This window comes from Triplophysa rosa, unplaced genomic scaffold (genome assembly GCF_024868665.1).
Source record: "Triplophysa rosa unplaced genomic scaffold, Trosa_1v2 scaffold483, whole genome shotgun sequence".
NCBI lineage: Eukaryota > Metazoa > Chordata > Actinopteri > Cypriniformes > Nemacheilidae > Triplophysa > Triplophysa rosa.
Genome location: NW_026634490.1, coordinates 25719 through 41044, shown reverse-complemented (window position 1 = coordinate 41044; position 15326 = coordinate 25719). Strand labels below are relative to the sequence as shown.

At 37.9% G+C, this 15326-nt stretch overlaps 1 protein-coding gene across 1 annotated transcript; it reads right to left on the bottom strand.

The window, feature by feature from the left end:
• Positions 1-1075: 1075 nt before the first annotated feature.
• On the bottom strand, positions 1076-12262 carry LOC130550932 (solute carrier organic anion transporter family member 3A1-like; the record flags this gene model as incomplete). Its single annotated transcript, XM_057328466.1, has 2 exons — positions 11727-12262; positions 1076-1514 (listed from the first exon to the last, which is right to left on the bottom strand). Coding segments are annotated over exons 1-2 (583 nt in total), but the record flags the coding sequence as incomplete, so codon positions are not given.
• Positions 12263-15326: the final 3064 nt, after the last annotated feature.

Genomic DNA, 15326 nt, shown 5'->3' with positions numbered 1-15326 from the left:
GAAAGGGAAACACAACCGAAAGGTTGTATTTGTTAACAATTATTTAATGCATTAATTGACGTGAACTAACAATGAACAATACTTTTACAGCATTACTTAATATTAGTTCATGTTCATTTCAGCATTTATTAATACTTTTTTTTAAATCAAACATTGTAACTGTTAACATTAGTTAACGCACCATGAACAACAGTGACATACCAAAACATTACCAAAAATTAATAAATGCTGAAAAACTAGGCCTACAGTATACTAATTGTTAGTTCATGTTAGTTAATGCATTTACTAATGTTAACAAATAAAAAATTGTAAAGTGCTACCAATGAGAGAAAATAACAGATATCTAGCATAGTGAGGAGCAAACAGCTGTTCCATACGCTAAAATGTAGAAACTTCCTCCAAATAAATGACCCCTTCCCACCTGCAGAAGCTGTAACTTACATTCTCTATTACCCCCACTCCAATTCCCTGGTCGTCATCTATTTATTGTCTATATGACCCACCCATATGACATTATGCTGACCAGCGTGCACACTGTCAAAACCCAAATTCAGTCCAAACACTATTTGCTACAAACCTCCCAAACCCACTGTCTACTGTTCCTGCAGATGCCGTCATTGTTATAAACTTTTTTCATGGCCTTCTTCCCCCCACAAACAAATAATAGTGATTATGTTAAACCCTTCCAGCGCTGCTCACCTGCTGAATACACTGTGAGGATTGTGTTCACAGACAATTTGAAACAACACACACACACATCATGCACACAATCTTTTTCCCCTAATTGACCCTGTGGTTTAGCACACACGCTGCTTTCCAGCACATAACACCCCACCCATTTCTTGTTTGCAGTTCACATCAGTGGTTTTTGGCTTATGATCGGAAGGCCTGAAACCACAATAAATCATAATAATCTACTTTTAACTTATTAGGCCCTAGAGGAGCGGCAGTAGACATAGGCTTTTTTTAATAATTGAATGCCAATTTACTCTTGAGAAACGATGCCTTTAGGTGTATAACCCAAAAAGCGTGCTAAACCTCAGCCCATAAACCACAGAACATAAAACACACGTACCTATATAGAGAGACGAGTCTTTCTTTCGTACGTGATCGTCTATGTAGGACACACCCAAAGGCTGCACGGGTGTGGCCCCGATTCCCAGCAGGACCTGTGCGCCGATCAGAAGCAGGTACATCATGTTGGTGTTGGCTCTATTCCCACACAGTTCGTCTACTTTGGAGGTATTAGAACACACATCTCGCCCCAGATCTTTGCTCCAGGAGTCTATGATCTTGTATTGACTGGCGAGGAACTCCGGTAATGCAGACAGCAGCGCTCCCAGGGCCATGATGATGCCCCCGCAGCCAATTAATCGAGGACGGTGGGCTTTGGCACCGAAATAACTTACGAATAAAATGAAGGCCAGGTTGCCAATCTCAAAGCTGCTGGCAATGACGCCCACATCAGCGCTCTGAAGATTGAAACGGCGCTCCAGTGTGGTCAGCACACTTACCTAAGAAAGAAACAAAACACGGATTAATGTCTTTACAGATCAAAAATTATGATCAAACAGCGGGCAAGAGCAAAATAAGAAACCTGTTGTCAAGTCTAACTTCATGTTTTATGTGATACCACCAGGTGCTACCCGAAACATGTTCGATTAAAATATTAAACCCCAATTTCAACTACAACGAAATAACATTAAATCAAATAATGAACCACGGTACAACAATTATTTTCACAAATCTTTTAATAGGTGAAACCCTCAGCATGTATTTTATCACAGTCATTATTAGGGCTTATGGCAGAAATAGAGCCTGTGAAAAGAAATAAAGCCTTAAAGAGCACTCACAAGCATTTAATGGATCATTCTTGGAAACAGGATCCAGACGAATATGGCATAACTATGAAAAGAGTCTTTCTCTTATGCTGCAAATCTCTGCACACCGCACTAGAAATTAATTTGACTGCAGATATCATTTGGGTTTGATGGGCAAGATAATATTATTTCACTCTGTACAGATAACTGTTTCAATTTCTCTCTCTCTGCAGGTTTCTGTGTTTTTACTGCAAGTTGAAAAATGAAAGGTGGAGTAATTTCTTAGAAAGACTTTTAAAAACTGAAATCAACACCCAGTAAACAGTTTTGTGAATATTTGCAAGATGTCTATGTTGTGTGTGTGTGTGTGCTGAAGAGATTGTGGTTGTGTTTGTACATAATCATGGCTGTGTAAATAGGAGAATAAACATCGAACTGATGAACACAACATCACAACACAAACACTCATGTAGCCAATTAGCAACAGGGGGCGTAAACATTCATGATGGGAAGGAGACAGTGAGCAAGCATTATTTTGAGGGCGAAGAATAGAATATCGCAGAGATGGCCTATTTTTGTAGGTCAACCCGGAAGTTAGCGTCGCAGTGGTTCTCTCGACCAAAAGCCTATGCATTTTCCTGTAGACTTGAAATATCGCAAAAAGTAAGATCTGTGATTAACAAAGGTTTATGTTTACGTGTTTTGTCTATGAAGATAATCTTTACAGATCAACACAATATTTGCTATTTTTGGAGCCTATATAATAAAAATCGCCAGAAGTAAAAAGCTAACAAGAGGCTATAAACAGACTACACTACAGTCACTCCATATCAACGTCATTACCATCAAACTTCCGACAACTTTTTCTAAAGGTGTTCCCTGGTAAGTAATTACTCTGTGAATGAATCCCCATCCACGTTTTAAGAGATCTGTGTCCATGTTGCATTATTTGATTTCAAAAGATGTTTAATTTTAAGATCACGAGCGGGTTATAGCTAGGGATGCACCGATCCAGGATTTTTCATGGCCGATTCCGATTTTTTACAAGCAAACTGGCCGATTCCGATACGATTTTCCATTTTTTTTCCATTAAGCAACAAACAAGAAAAAAATTAGAGTATACATAAATAACATGTTTATTTGGTATTTCACAGGCCAAACTGGCTTTGGCTATTGAAATCAATAACTGTAACCTTCTGAAATTAAAGGCAGTAATTGCACAATAAGGACATTTAATCCAAAGATGGTACAGATATTTAGCATCAGCATTTAACTTTTTTTTAATTGGGTTGAAACTACATAAACTGTATCCATGTGAAATTAAAGGCAACAACTGCAAAGTTCAACAATTTAGACAACTCAATCAACACAATATCAACAACCCGAACAAAGACGTTTATTTATCAGCACTCAGTTTTTGTTTTTAAATTTGGTGTAAAGAAAAAGGGCTTTGCCAGTGAAAGTAAATCAAACCGAAGTATATAAATAAATTATTCCAAAATGTTAAATCAAATAAAGTTTAGTGCTACAGCAGGTGCTTTTTAAATCAAAATGGCTATAATTTTAATGTAAAATAAAAATAACCATCCTTAACAGAACTGACGTTTATTTCACAAAAAGAAGCATTTCAACTTTGTCACAACTTAGTCTGTTTCGTTTCGTGCAAGGCGCAGACAGGTATGCTCGCGCAACTTCAGCGAACGCAGGAAAGCGGCTCATATTTGTGTGCCAGTACACCAACGGCTGTTCGCTTCTTGGTAGCTGCGCCAGTTCCAGTGCTGGCTGCCCGTATCCTGAATCACTTCAGAATTTTCTTCCAATATTTTGTCGTGCATCGGCAACAATGCGCTTGCTCTGCGTGGTATTTTTTCTGCTGGCGCTCTTCATTCCCTTCAGCATTTCTTGTCTCTTCCATCCGTGCTGTTTCCATTTGTAACACATTTTGAAGTGATTGTACCGATGGTTGAGTGAGGGATGAAGGTTTTGCCTGTTTTGCATCATTAACAGATTTTTGATATTCATCGTGTTCTTTCGGATGGTGAACTTTTAAATGTCGGATCAGGTTTGTTGTGCCGAATGTCTTTGCTGTTGTCCCTCCCCGATTAACTTGTCCTTTGCAGACACTGCAGATTGCAATCTTCACTACCTGCTCACAGATTTCGAAATACTTCCACACAAATGACATGTTCGCGATTGATTCGAATGTAATCTGTGTATGCGGCCGCGGGCGCATTTCCGTAAAAAAAAAAACGTTGCCGTTAGACACAAAAAACGTCCGGTTCCTATTTATGGCCAGTCAACCGGTGCATCCCTAGTTATAGCTGTTGTGTTTTATGTCATAGAAGGGGAAAACCCATTGATTGAAAACCCATGTGCTAAAATGCTAACTAGCATTCAGGTTTGCCATACAAAAAATATATCATGATTTCAAATATCAACTGCGTTTCTGAGAAATCACCTACTGTAACTGCCACTTTAATAAATAAACAAATTCAACATTCCTCCCAAGCGGAAGGCATCTACTCTAAACTGATGGCATTCCTTGACAGGTCTGTCCAGTATTATTTATAGGTGTTTTTGTGAATAACGCAGATTCCAGAGTCAACTGACCTTTTGAATAGCATTCCACAATTATAACATTAGCCTCCTGAATCAGATTTATCTGACATTATCGGATTCTCTCGATTCATTTTATTGTGCACCACTGAAAAGCAGCTCCTTAGCAAATCATCAGCTGCAAAACTATATTGTGCACAGCAAAGTACTGGTAAACAATTAAAAAGCATCATGTGAATAATTGGTTTTAGTGCCACCAGCCCTTTCTTGATGAATGGCAATGATGTTGCACAAGAGTGAATAACTGAATTTGCTGTAACTCAATTTCCTGTAGTCACTGTAGCCTGCTGCAATCTGACTTAGTCTGTGGCACATCTGCAGTGCTGACTTAAAGGGACAGTTCACTCAAAAATAAGAATTATGTCATCATTTATTTACCCTCATGTCATTCAAAACCTAAATGACTGACACTTTTGAGAATGACATATTTTGAGAAACGTCTCAGTGTTTTGTGTCCATAGAATGGAAGTCAATCTGGGCCAATGTTGATTGATCGCCAACATTCTCCAAATATCTTCTTTTGTGTTCCAGGGAGGAAAGTAAGTCATACAAGAATGTTCATCTTTAGCTAGTAACATAAAACCTGCAAAGCTCATTTCACTTACTGTTATATGACTTAGATAAACTACAAGGAACTACTGAGTATTGTTCATGCATATAATGACACGATTTGCATATGAAGGTCAAAGTCCTGACTCACACCTTTCAGTTTAAGTACCTTTCCATCAGAGTTCCTGTGTTTATGTGTGTGAACAAAACCTACATTTCAGCAATGCTGAGACCATAACCTACAAAAACATTTCCGATGCACCAATGGAGCAATATTTTAAAATGTGGCCTAAAACTGACTAATCCCAAAGCCTTCCTAACATTAGTTTAAGTCAAGCACTCACAGCGTGAAGGATAATCGTGGAAAAAGGCTTTTAGCTTTAACACAAAAGATAACTAAATAGTAAAACTTTGCTTGCATTCAAAAACATGGGAACATTGGGAAGTATTTTTGGAAATGATTTTTGAGAAAGAATGTAATTGTCTGTAACTCAAAGGCCTGTTTCACACAGCACACATACTGTAAGCAGCATGTACAGTACAGTAAGAGGCACAGCAGCATAACTCTTAACAGCAGGCTCTCAGTGTTTCCTCACTGACTGTTGCAGAACAAAGCTGATATGCAGATAATATTCATTTTTGAGCTACAGGGAGTATTTTCTTTAATAATGGCCATAAATGAAGGGTGCTGGGAGTGTGCCAGTGAGAACTGTAACAAACTAGACCGGCATGAAATCTAGTTTACATAAAATACATTATTACACGACTCGTTGGAATGCTCGATTCTGATTGCCAACAGTCGTGACATTTGCAGGTTCATTATTTCCTTATAACAACCTCTCAAAACTAATAACACACGGTAACCCAGATGCAGAAAATCATTTTGACTGTTTTTTTTTACAATTTAAATATAAATATGTCTTTTAAAAACATATATGACATAATATTTACAATCGATTAAACCAAATTGCCTGTTCGTGACTTTTGAATGTCGTTTCTTACCTTAAAACCGAAAGTAAACGGCTTTTCCTCGCGGAAGGTCAGCATTTGGTAAAAATGAGCTAATGAAATATTTCAAATTCACATTTCATGTCCAGTTTTTTATCATGTGGCAAGTAGCCATGTAATAAGCGGGATAATGTAGAAGCAGCGAAATAAGCCCCTTCAGTGTGATACAAGATCTGTTCACACTGTCGGGGCTTACTTCTGCGATAACAACCGGCTGCCTGTACATTATCCCTTACCTCACATCCAGCTGGTCCAAATTTACATCTACCCAAAAACGTGGCGATTAACAGGCTTAATCGACTGGATTTGGTCAGATTTACACAGATAACAGAAAGTGCCTGTCAGTGCATGTTAGACTAGTTTACTCAACTATTGTATGTTGCTTCAGAAAAGCCAATAGATTTTCTCTGTATGAGTTTACACGCAGCAATAACAGATTCACACAAACAAACAGCTACAATCTTGTTCAGCCTCATTGCTGTGAATGCTGTAATATTTTGGTGGCATGCTAAAAAATACTTTGTAATTTTAAGCTACTTCTTCATTCTGAATGAATGAGTGGGTGCATGTGTGTGTGTGTACTAAAAAATACTTTGTAAATTTAAGCTACTTCTTCATTCTGAATGAATGAGTGGGTGCATGTGTGTGTTGGCACACTATGTACTGTACACTGGCTCTGCTCGGAGATACGTGCCAGTCTACCAGTTCTGGAACCATGACGAAAGCACTGGACAGGCCACATCCCCCATCTGCCTCCCTTTTCTGCCCCAGAGTCAGTGCCAAGCAGTTAAAACCTGTTGACTGAATAGCTGGACCTCCCTGCATAGCATACATCAGTGCCCACTCGAGAACTGCCTCAGAGATTGCCACCTTAATGCCAGGATACATTCAAGCATGCCAGCGGCGTCAACTAATGCCAAACATCTCCACCCTGACTTTCACACTCACTGTCCTATAGTCTCTCTGCATGAAACCAGAACATTATTTCGAGACTCTAATTGAACTTGGGTTGTTGTTCTTAAAGTTATGTTTGCATAATATAAAATATAAAGACAAATTCTGAGTCAGGAACAACCAGCCCGTGGCATTCAAGTGTGTAATAGTTTCTGGAACATGTATGGCTACCAGGCAGCCATGTACAGTGGGCCTTTCTGAAAAATGAACTGCACAGAGAGACTGAAGCCTCAACATTCCCAAACTGTTAAGAATGAGCGGAAACAGTCAGCACCCATACTTAAACTTTCCATGACAATGGACTGTGGTTTTCTGTAAACACTTAAAGAGGGTGGGTTGGTAGCAAACATATAATTTGTAGATCTCCCTCAGGGTCCAGATCTCCTATCTGACCCAGGGTTTCAGGGCGGGACAGACCTCCATTGTTACGGGAATGTTTAGAGTAATTTACTGCACAAAATTGTGCGTAAAGACCTGAGAATCATGGCAGTCTATTCTGTATGGGATTCCTTTAGTGCCAATAAAAATGAACGCAAACTTTTAAAAAACGAACAAAAATATACAATGAGAAAGAAAAAAAAAAACTTTGATAATGAAAACAATAAACTCAGTTGCAAGAATGTGACATGATTTTCAACAAAACTGCTATTTTTCTTAACAATTTTCTAAGTTTCGTTTTTGCAAATAATAGTTTTGAATTCGCTGCTAGATTTTTCATTTGCGCTTTCCGAGTTTTCGTTTACGCTTCTCAATTTTTCGTTCGCCTTTCTGGCACAAATCTCACGTGTAGGCAGGACTTATGGCCGCTTTACGCTGATTGGCTAGTGAGTTTTTGATTGATAGCTCCCTGACAAGGAAGTCGATACTGAAGAAAGTACAGTGCAACGAATCTTAGAGAACGATCTGCATGCTGTTATCTTTATTGTTTGTACTTAAAACTACTTTCTTATTTAGTTAGTATATTAGTAATTGGTATTTGAAGTTGGTAAGTCACGCGCGGTGTGGATCCAAGCGTCCTCCTCATCCTCAGGTAAATGAATGTAATTCAGATAATAAAGAAAATCACTAAAAGTTTTATTCCTGTACAGTAGCAATTCTGTCTTTACTAAGCGCGTTCATTGTGTGCTTTATATTTTTTGTCAGGTATTATTTTATGGCCTATTAAGATAATTTTCTTAAAAAGGAATGAACAACTTGCATTACAACATCCAATAAAGACACGTTACAGATTATTGGGTTGTGAGAAATTAACATGCTAAATGAAAACATTGCTGCATAGTTACTGTACAGAGAAACTTTTAGCGATTTTATTATCTCGGTTACATAAATTTACCAGATGGTGACTTGTGTCCATCTGAGGAGGAGGATGACGATGTCGCTCTTGCATACAGTCTCCTTTTAAAGAATTAAGTCACCTTATAAGTTAAGTACTGTATCTTTCTTTTTAAACTCATGGTGAATGTACAGTATTACACCCCTTTCTTTACATTCACAGAAAGTACACCTCATAAAACACTACCGATACATTCAAATGACATTTATGTTTTTTAAACGCTACAACAAAACAAATTCATAAGGTGACACAATTAGAGGCCTTCAGAATGTTTTATTAATTTAGACTGCCTCTTGCAAACAACAATTTCATTATGTATTTACACACCTACATAAAACAGGTTAAAGAAAAGCAGAAGAGAGACTTCTTAAACTATAAACAAACATTTAAAGATAGAAACGATACATAAAATGCCACCACGATTATAATCTATAAATTAGAAATATGAACTGGAAGCATAACACTTTATTGTATATCTCCTCAAAACTCACTAGGCATCTCATTTTCATGATATCATTGAAATTATAAATTATAGACTGCTGTCTTGACGGCCTCTAAACCCACGTAAAGTTGCATGTGAATACGGCTATCTATCCTGTATTTGCTCGACGTTGGCTTGTTGTTACGGTGTGATAGAGCTTGGAAGCGTGTCCCACTTTTAAGTGCGTGAAAGTTGGCAACCCTGCTAATATACTTACAAAATAAGAAAGTAATTTAAGTACAAACACTAAAACAATACAATACAGAAAACCGCAAACAGATTGCTCTCTAATCCGCTGCACTGTCTACAGTATCGTCTTCCTGGTCAGGGAGCTGTCAATCCAAATCTCACTAACCAATGAGAGTAAAGTGGCCATAATTCCCGCCCACACGTGAGATTTGTACCAGAAAGGCGAACTAAAAATTGAGAAGCGTAAACGAAAACTCGGAAAGCGCAATTGAAAAATCTAGCAGTGAATTCAAAACTATTATTTCCAAAAACGAAACTTGGAAAATTGTTAAGAAAAATAGCAGTTTATTTGAAAATCATGTCACATTCTTGCAATTGAGTTTATTGTTTTCATTATCAAAGTGTTTTTTTTCTTTCTCATTGTATATTTTTGTTCGTTTTTTAAAAGTTTGCGTTCATTTTATTGGCACAAAAGGAATCCCATAATTCTGTACTATTCTGTCTACTTTGACACTATCACAGCAGTCTATTTGGTCTATAATTAGGTACATCTGTTAAACAAAGAACTAGGAACTTGTTATAACTGTGATAGAACTATGTGGTGATAGTGATAGGAACATTATTTTTATGCATGGTATGAGATAACTGACAGTGAAATATTCAGCAGGTCTCTCTGCTGAAAGCATCCAGAGAGTGTGACAGAAATGAGATATGTCTATTACATTATCAGCCCATTGCATTGATTAGCACATAGTGTCTTTCTTAATGAAGTCTTGTGATAAAAAGGTGAAATTGGTGTTAAAATACTTTCTCATATCCCATAAGCAGAGCCTACTACACGCAAGCTGATTCCACTGAAAAATACACAGAGGATGACCTTGCCAGAGTATTTGAACTCTACATCATTTTTCGGTTTTTATTCTATTGAAACATAACTGGACCCGTGTGGTGGTCTTGTGTGTCACACACACATCTAAAAGTCTCTGATTAGTATCATGCACAAGAAAACCGAGCAGACATGAAGTAAATGAGTTAAGAGAAAGAAGGCTTAAAAGCTTCTGTGAATCACACAGATTTGTTTGGGGCTGTCACGTGGCACATCAACCATGGGAAATTTGCAAACGCATTCCAGCTTTTTTGCATCACACCTTAAAAGGAAAGGTTAATGTAAAGTGAGGATCAGTAAACCAATGCTAGCTCATTAGGTATTTTTATAAGCTTTTCTGTTTTAGCATGCTGGACACGATCATAGTACTTAAATATATTCACACTGAAACCTACATGAGGATGTGCCATATTATGATTGTTTACAGGAGATTAAATAAGGACATTGGGACTCTTTGCACATAGGGGAAGTCCAGACAGCCCAAAGTCGAACTCAGGGCTAGAGCTAAACATAGGAAACTGACACAATGCCCAGGAATGAACATGATGCCTCATAGCAGACAGTGAGTCAGTCTGTGAAGTAGGGTGGAGACTCCATCCCAAAATGGACATACTGTCACTTCTTAGATGAACATATCAGTCCAAAATGAAATTGATTTCCAATGCTTTAATATAATTTGCTGATAAATTATGTATTAATCTTAAACAGCTATATTTTTTTATTTGGAAACAAGCCTGTTCCATTACACGCAAAATAGACTAAACAATGAAGAGTAAGGGTAAAGACACGTCTACTATTTCTCACAAATGTCTGTCTGCCCAACCCATTTTTTGGAAATATCTCTAAACAGTTTGAAAGCTGGGAAAAAAACTACTACTGTGTGAATACCCAGGGAGGATTTGTTTCGAACACCCTATCAAACTGTCAAAATAAATCTGAGCAATCTGCACATTTCCCAGTCTCACAAAGTTTTGGAAGGCATGGGCAGCAAAGCTGTGTTGCTTTGGTTTCCAAACACAAAAATTTCCATAAGCTGGGAACAAATCCAGTCCGCAACAAGGGTACCCCTATGAGACTGTTCCCAAGATATATTGTGGCTTTCTAGCACAGGGCGAATGATTCATGTTTCCTTTCCAAATATGGTCTGAGCTTTCACTGAGATCAGACATCCCATGGGTATAGGGGACATGGCTGGACAAATCTTTTCCTTATCAAAGATAGGGACGCTCTGTATAGAGCACCAACCATCTCATTTACACAAAGCAATGTGTTTGTCATCTGACACTACAAACAAAGCAGGGCTGTTTTGTTTACCATTTACAGGCAGAGTTGTAAAAATAAGAACAAGCAAACCAGCTTAACGTGAATGATGTGGAGATAAGAACAAATCCCTCACATTGTCCCCTTGCTGTAAAGACACACTATTGTTAAGAGGCTTGTGAAATATTATCAAGACAGTATAAAAATGATATTTTATATCGATAGGGATTTGAAATGATTCATGTAAGGATATTTCTCACAGAGATATACTGGCTCAGAGCTTGCCAGGGAACTTATTTCTCAAGAGTATGACACCTATCATCTCTGCTGAGGCAGCTATGCTTTAGTACAATAGCAGTACATTACATACTACATTTTTCCTTTGCACTAAAGCATGGCATGCTTAAGGGTGCATTATACTGCTGTGATGGTTTGGTGGACAGTCTTAACTCTTAAGATCGTTATGTCACATCTGTGTCACGCTTCGTGCCATTCACAAAGTTGTACTACAGTACAGGAAGGCTGGGGATAAATAAAATAAATACTTCATGCCAAATACGTTTTCCTGTTTTTACAAAGCACACACAGCCTCAAGTGTAAAAGCAAAAGGGAAAGCAACGCTTCACTTACCAGGTATGCGCCCACTGTGCCCTGTGCCATCATCAGAGCGCATTCCGCTACTAAGAATATCTTAATATTTGAAAAGCATGAAGTCTTTTTCTTCATGTCATCCCGTTGAGGGTCTTCAGAGTTCGTCGGTTTCTTTACATGCATCCTGCAGTCTAGAAATGCAACGATAAACTATTGAAAACGGAAAGTAAATGCATCCACCCAAACGACCATGTGAAACCCCCGGCGCAGTGTTTCTAAATCAAGCCTGTCTTCATGAATCTATAAAACTGCGACTGTTTACAGTCAGACTTTGCGCCGTGTGACAGGTTGGAGACTTTTCATTGAAACTCCTCCGATGAATGAGGACGAACTAAACTCTCCTCCGATGCTTTCTGTCGCAAAAACGCCGGTTTGTGCTCCAAACAACATGTTTAACTTCCGAGAGTGTCAGAGCAGCCGTCGTGTTGTGTTTGATCAGTACTTCTCCAGTCCGCGGGCTTATTTCTCCGCCTCGGTTGTTACTATCTTACATGTGAGTTTCTACCGACTGCCGGTTGTCTTGTACACTAACGACACAAGCCTCTGTGGGGGCGCTGTTTAGCACTCATCACACACTAGATACTTAAAGGAATAGTTCACCCAAAAATGAAAACATATCCCAGATGAATTTGTTTTTATCAGATAACACAAAATAATAATTTATATCAAAATGCGTGTATCAAACATGTCTAGCGGTTAAGTAAGGGGCTTATTTCGCGATAACAGTCGGCTGCTTGTACATTATCCCGCTTATTACACGGCTACTTGCCACATGAGAAAAAAACTGGACATAAAACGTGAATTTGAAATATTTTATTAGCTCATTTTTACCGAATGCAGACCTTCCGCGAGGAAAAGCCGTTTAGTTTCGGTTTTAAAGTAAGGAACGAGGTTCAAACGTCACGAACAGTCAAATTGGTTTAATCATTTGTAAATATAATATCATATATGTTATTAAAAGACATATTTATAATAAAAGTTTGTGTAATATTAAACTGCCCCTCTCAAAATGATTTGCAGCATCCGGGTCAGGGACGCGCACAGACATTTTGAGGGGCATGGGCTCAAGTGGAAAAAAAGGGCACTTCTCATATTTGTTTTATTTTTTTCCAAACAAAATGTTAAATATATTAAAAACAACTTTTTTTTAAATCCCTCACACTCACCCAATTGTTTCATGTTGTTTCATTTTCCAACAATGTCTACAAAATAATCAGTTCACATAGAGACCATTGTCTTCCTTAGAATTTACTCATTTTATCACAAGAACAGGCAACAACAAAGGAAACTAAGCCACAATGTGTATGTTTCTATGCTAAAGTTTCAAGTATATACATAGAATAAATGACTGCTCAAAGGAAAAGGACATATTTTCACTAATAATTTGTTTATTTTGCACAAGCCAATAAACTGTTTTAATTATTTTGGTGTTATTGGGACACCAACAATGACCTTCACACTAAACTGAAAAAGGCAGTTGGTGCTAATTTGTTATTTTCATGACAAAAACCTGCAAAATTAATTAAAACACACTGCAAAAAATGATTGACAAAATACACAAATACAGCAGCTTAACTAATTATTATTATTATTATTATAACATTATTATTGTTGTTATAATTACACTTACTGTACCACACACACACACACACACACACACACACACACACTGATGGTAGCAAGAACTTTGTTTCACATTTGAGGGAGGGCTGCTTAGATCTATCAGCATACACAACATATAAAATGTATAGTTATTAGATGAGGAGTCTGACATCAAACTTATCAAGTTATTGTTTAAGGCAGGACACTTAATGTACTGTTCAATTTTGAGATGTTGGTCTATTTTGCTTTCATGTCTTCTTTTGCTCTAATGGAAAGGAAATATCCAAAATACACATTAAGGTGTTTGTTTTAAGCCTTCTACCTCGTCTGTTTGCTTCTGTAGATTTCTTCTAAATTATCCAAAACAAGCGGCATATATATCTGCATATGTAAACATAACATTTTAAGGGAAAAGACTCTTGATGTAAGTTATATTAACTAATAACTGGTGGTATGCTTTAGTTATTTTGTTTATCCTGATCATCTGAATTGCCTGACAAATGTATGCAAGTTAGCACATTTTAATTACTTAATGCCTGGTTTACATATCAATGAGGTGATTCTGATGACGTTATTAATTTGACTGTATTCAGCTGTCGTTTCCATCAAGTTAGCATGTATGCCAATGATATACTGCCTCAGCCTTAGCGAAACTTTAGCTATTAGCTTACTCATTAGCTCATAAGTGATGATGTTAGCAAAACAATATTTGCAGTTTGTGTTTTGGATAATTAGGTGTGAATTCGAAAGCACATGTAGCTAGTCTATTCATCACCACTCATCTCCACGCCAAAACAAACGCTACTGGAAAGGAGGGAGGGTTTCATTTCTGCGGCTCTCTGCCTGATGTGCCAAACGTGCTACACGCACAGCTGTGCAGCGCGTGCGCGCTATGTGCGGCTGCGCGCCTGCGTGGAGACGCGGATGGAAGAAAGGCATCGGAACTCTCAACATATCCCAACCTGACCAGACATTTTCTAATGGTTTGCCAGGGAAAGCCGTGCGCAAATAGAAACACATACGCACATACATATATCCATTAATAAAAAAATCCCAGAAAAGGGGCACTTTCTCTCGAGGAAGAAAAAGGGCCTGGACTCAAGCCCCCAAAGCCCCCCCCCTCTGCACGTGCCTGGTTGACTGTATGAGGACATGAACACATGAACTTCATCTCCAGAGTTTCTCTGAGAGTTTATTTCACAATCACAAGCATTTCACAGTTTGAGTAAAGCTACAGTCAACCACACTAAAACTCAAACGGGGACCCGTCAAAATAAAAGTCCTTTTAACCTGAACGTCTGTAGTATACTATAGTATTTGCTATAGATAATTGCAGTACCCTTGTAGTAAATTGATAAACTGTTGTAAAACTGTAGTATGCTATAGTAAGATTCAAAAATACTATAGTATCTAGGACTTTTACTGCAGTTTACTACAATACATACTATAGTATTGTATACTACTACTGTATTTTTATGTGGACAAATATATTACTTTTGTATAGTACAGAACTTAGAAAAATGAAAACTAATTTAGGTAAACTAAAAATGATACAGCCCTAATTTATTACTTTTTAAAGATGACAACAGACGTTTATACTTGTGCTACACCTGTTTGGCCTGTGCTACAAAATTTTAAACCTCTGTAGCACCAGTGCTATGTGCAATAAAAGTTAACGTACAGCCCTGCGTAAAGGCCATATCCCAAAAGCACTGTATTTATTCATCCATCTCAGCAGCTCTCCAAAGAAAATGAGCATTCCTTTAATTATAATATTATTGTAATCCAACACTATGGAAAACGCCTTCCGCTAACAGCAGGAAAGCAACAACACATTCCAATAATATCTCTTAAAGGGGAACACCCATACATGATTGAACACCAGTGCAGAAGACTTTAAACACACAGCTGAACTCTGAGTTACACTANCACACACACGCACACACACACACACACACACACACACGCACACACACA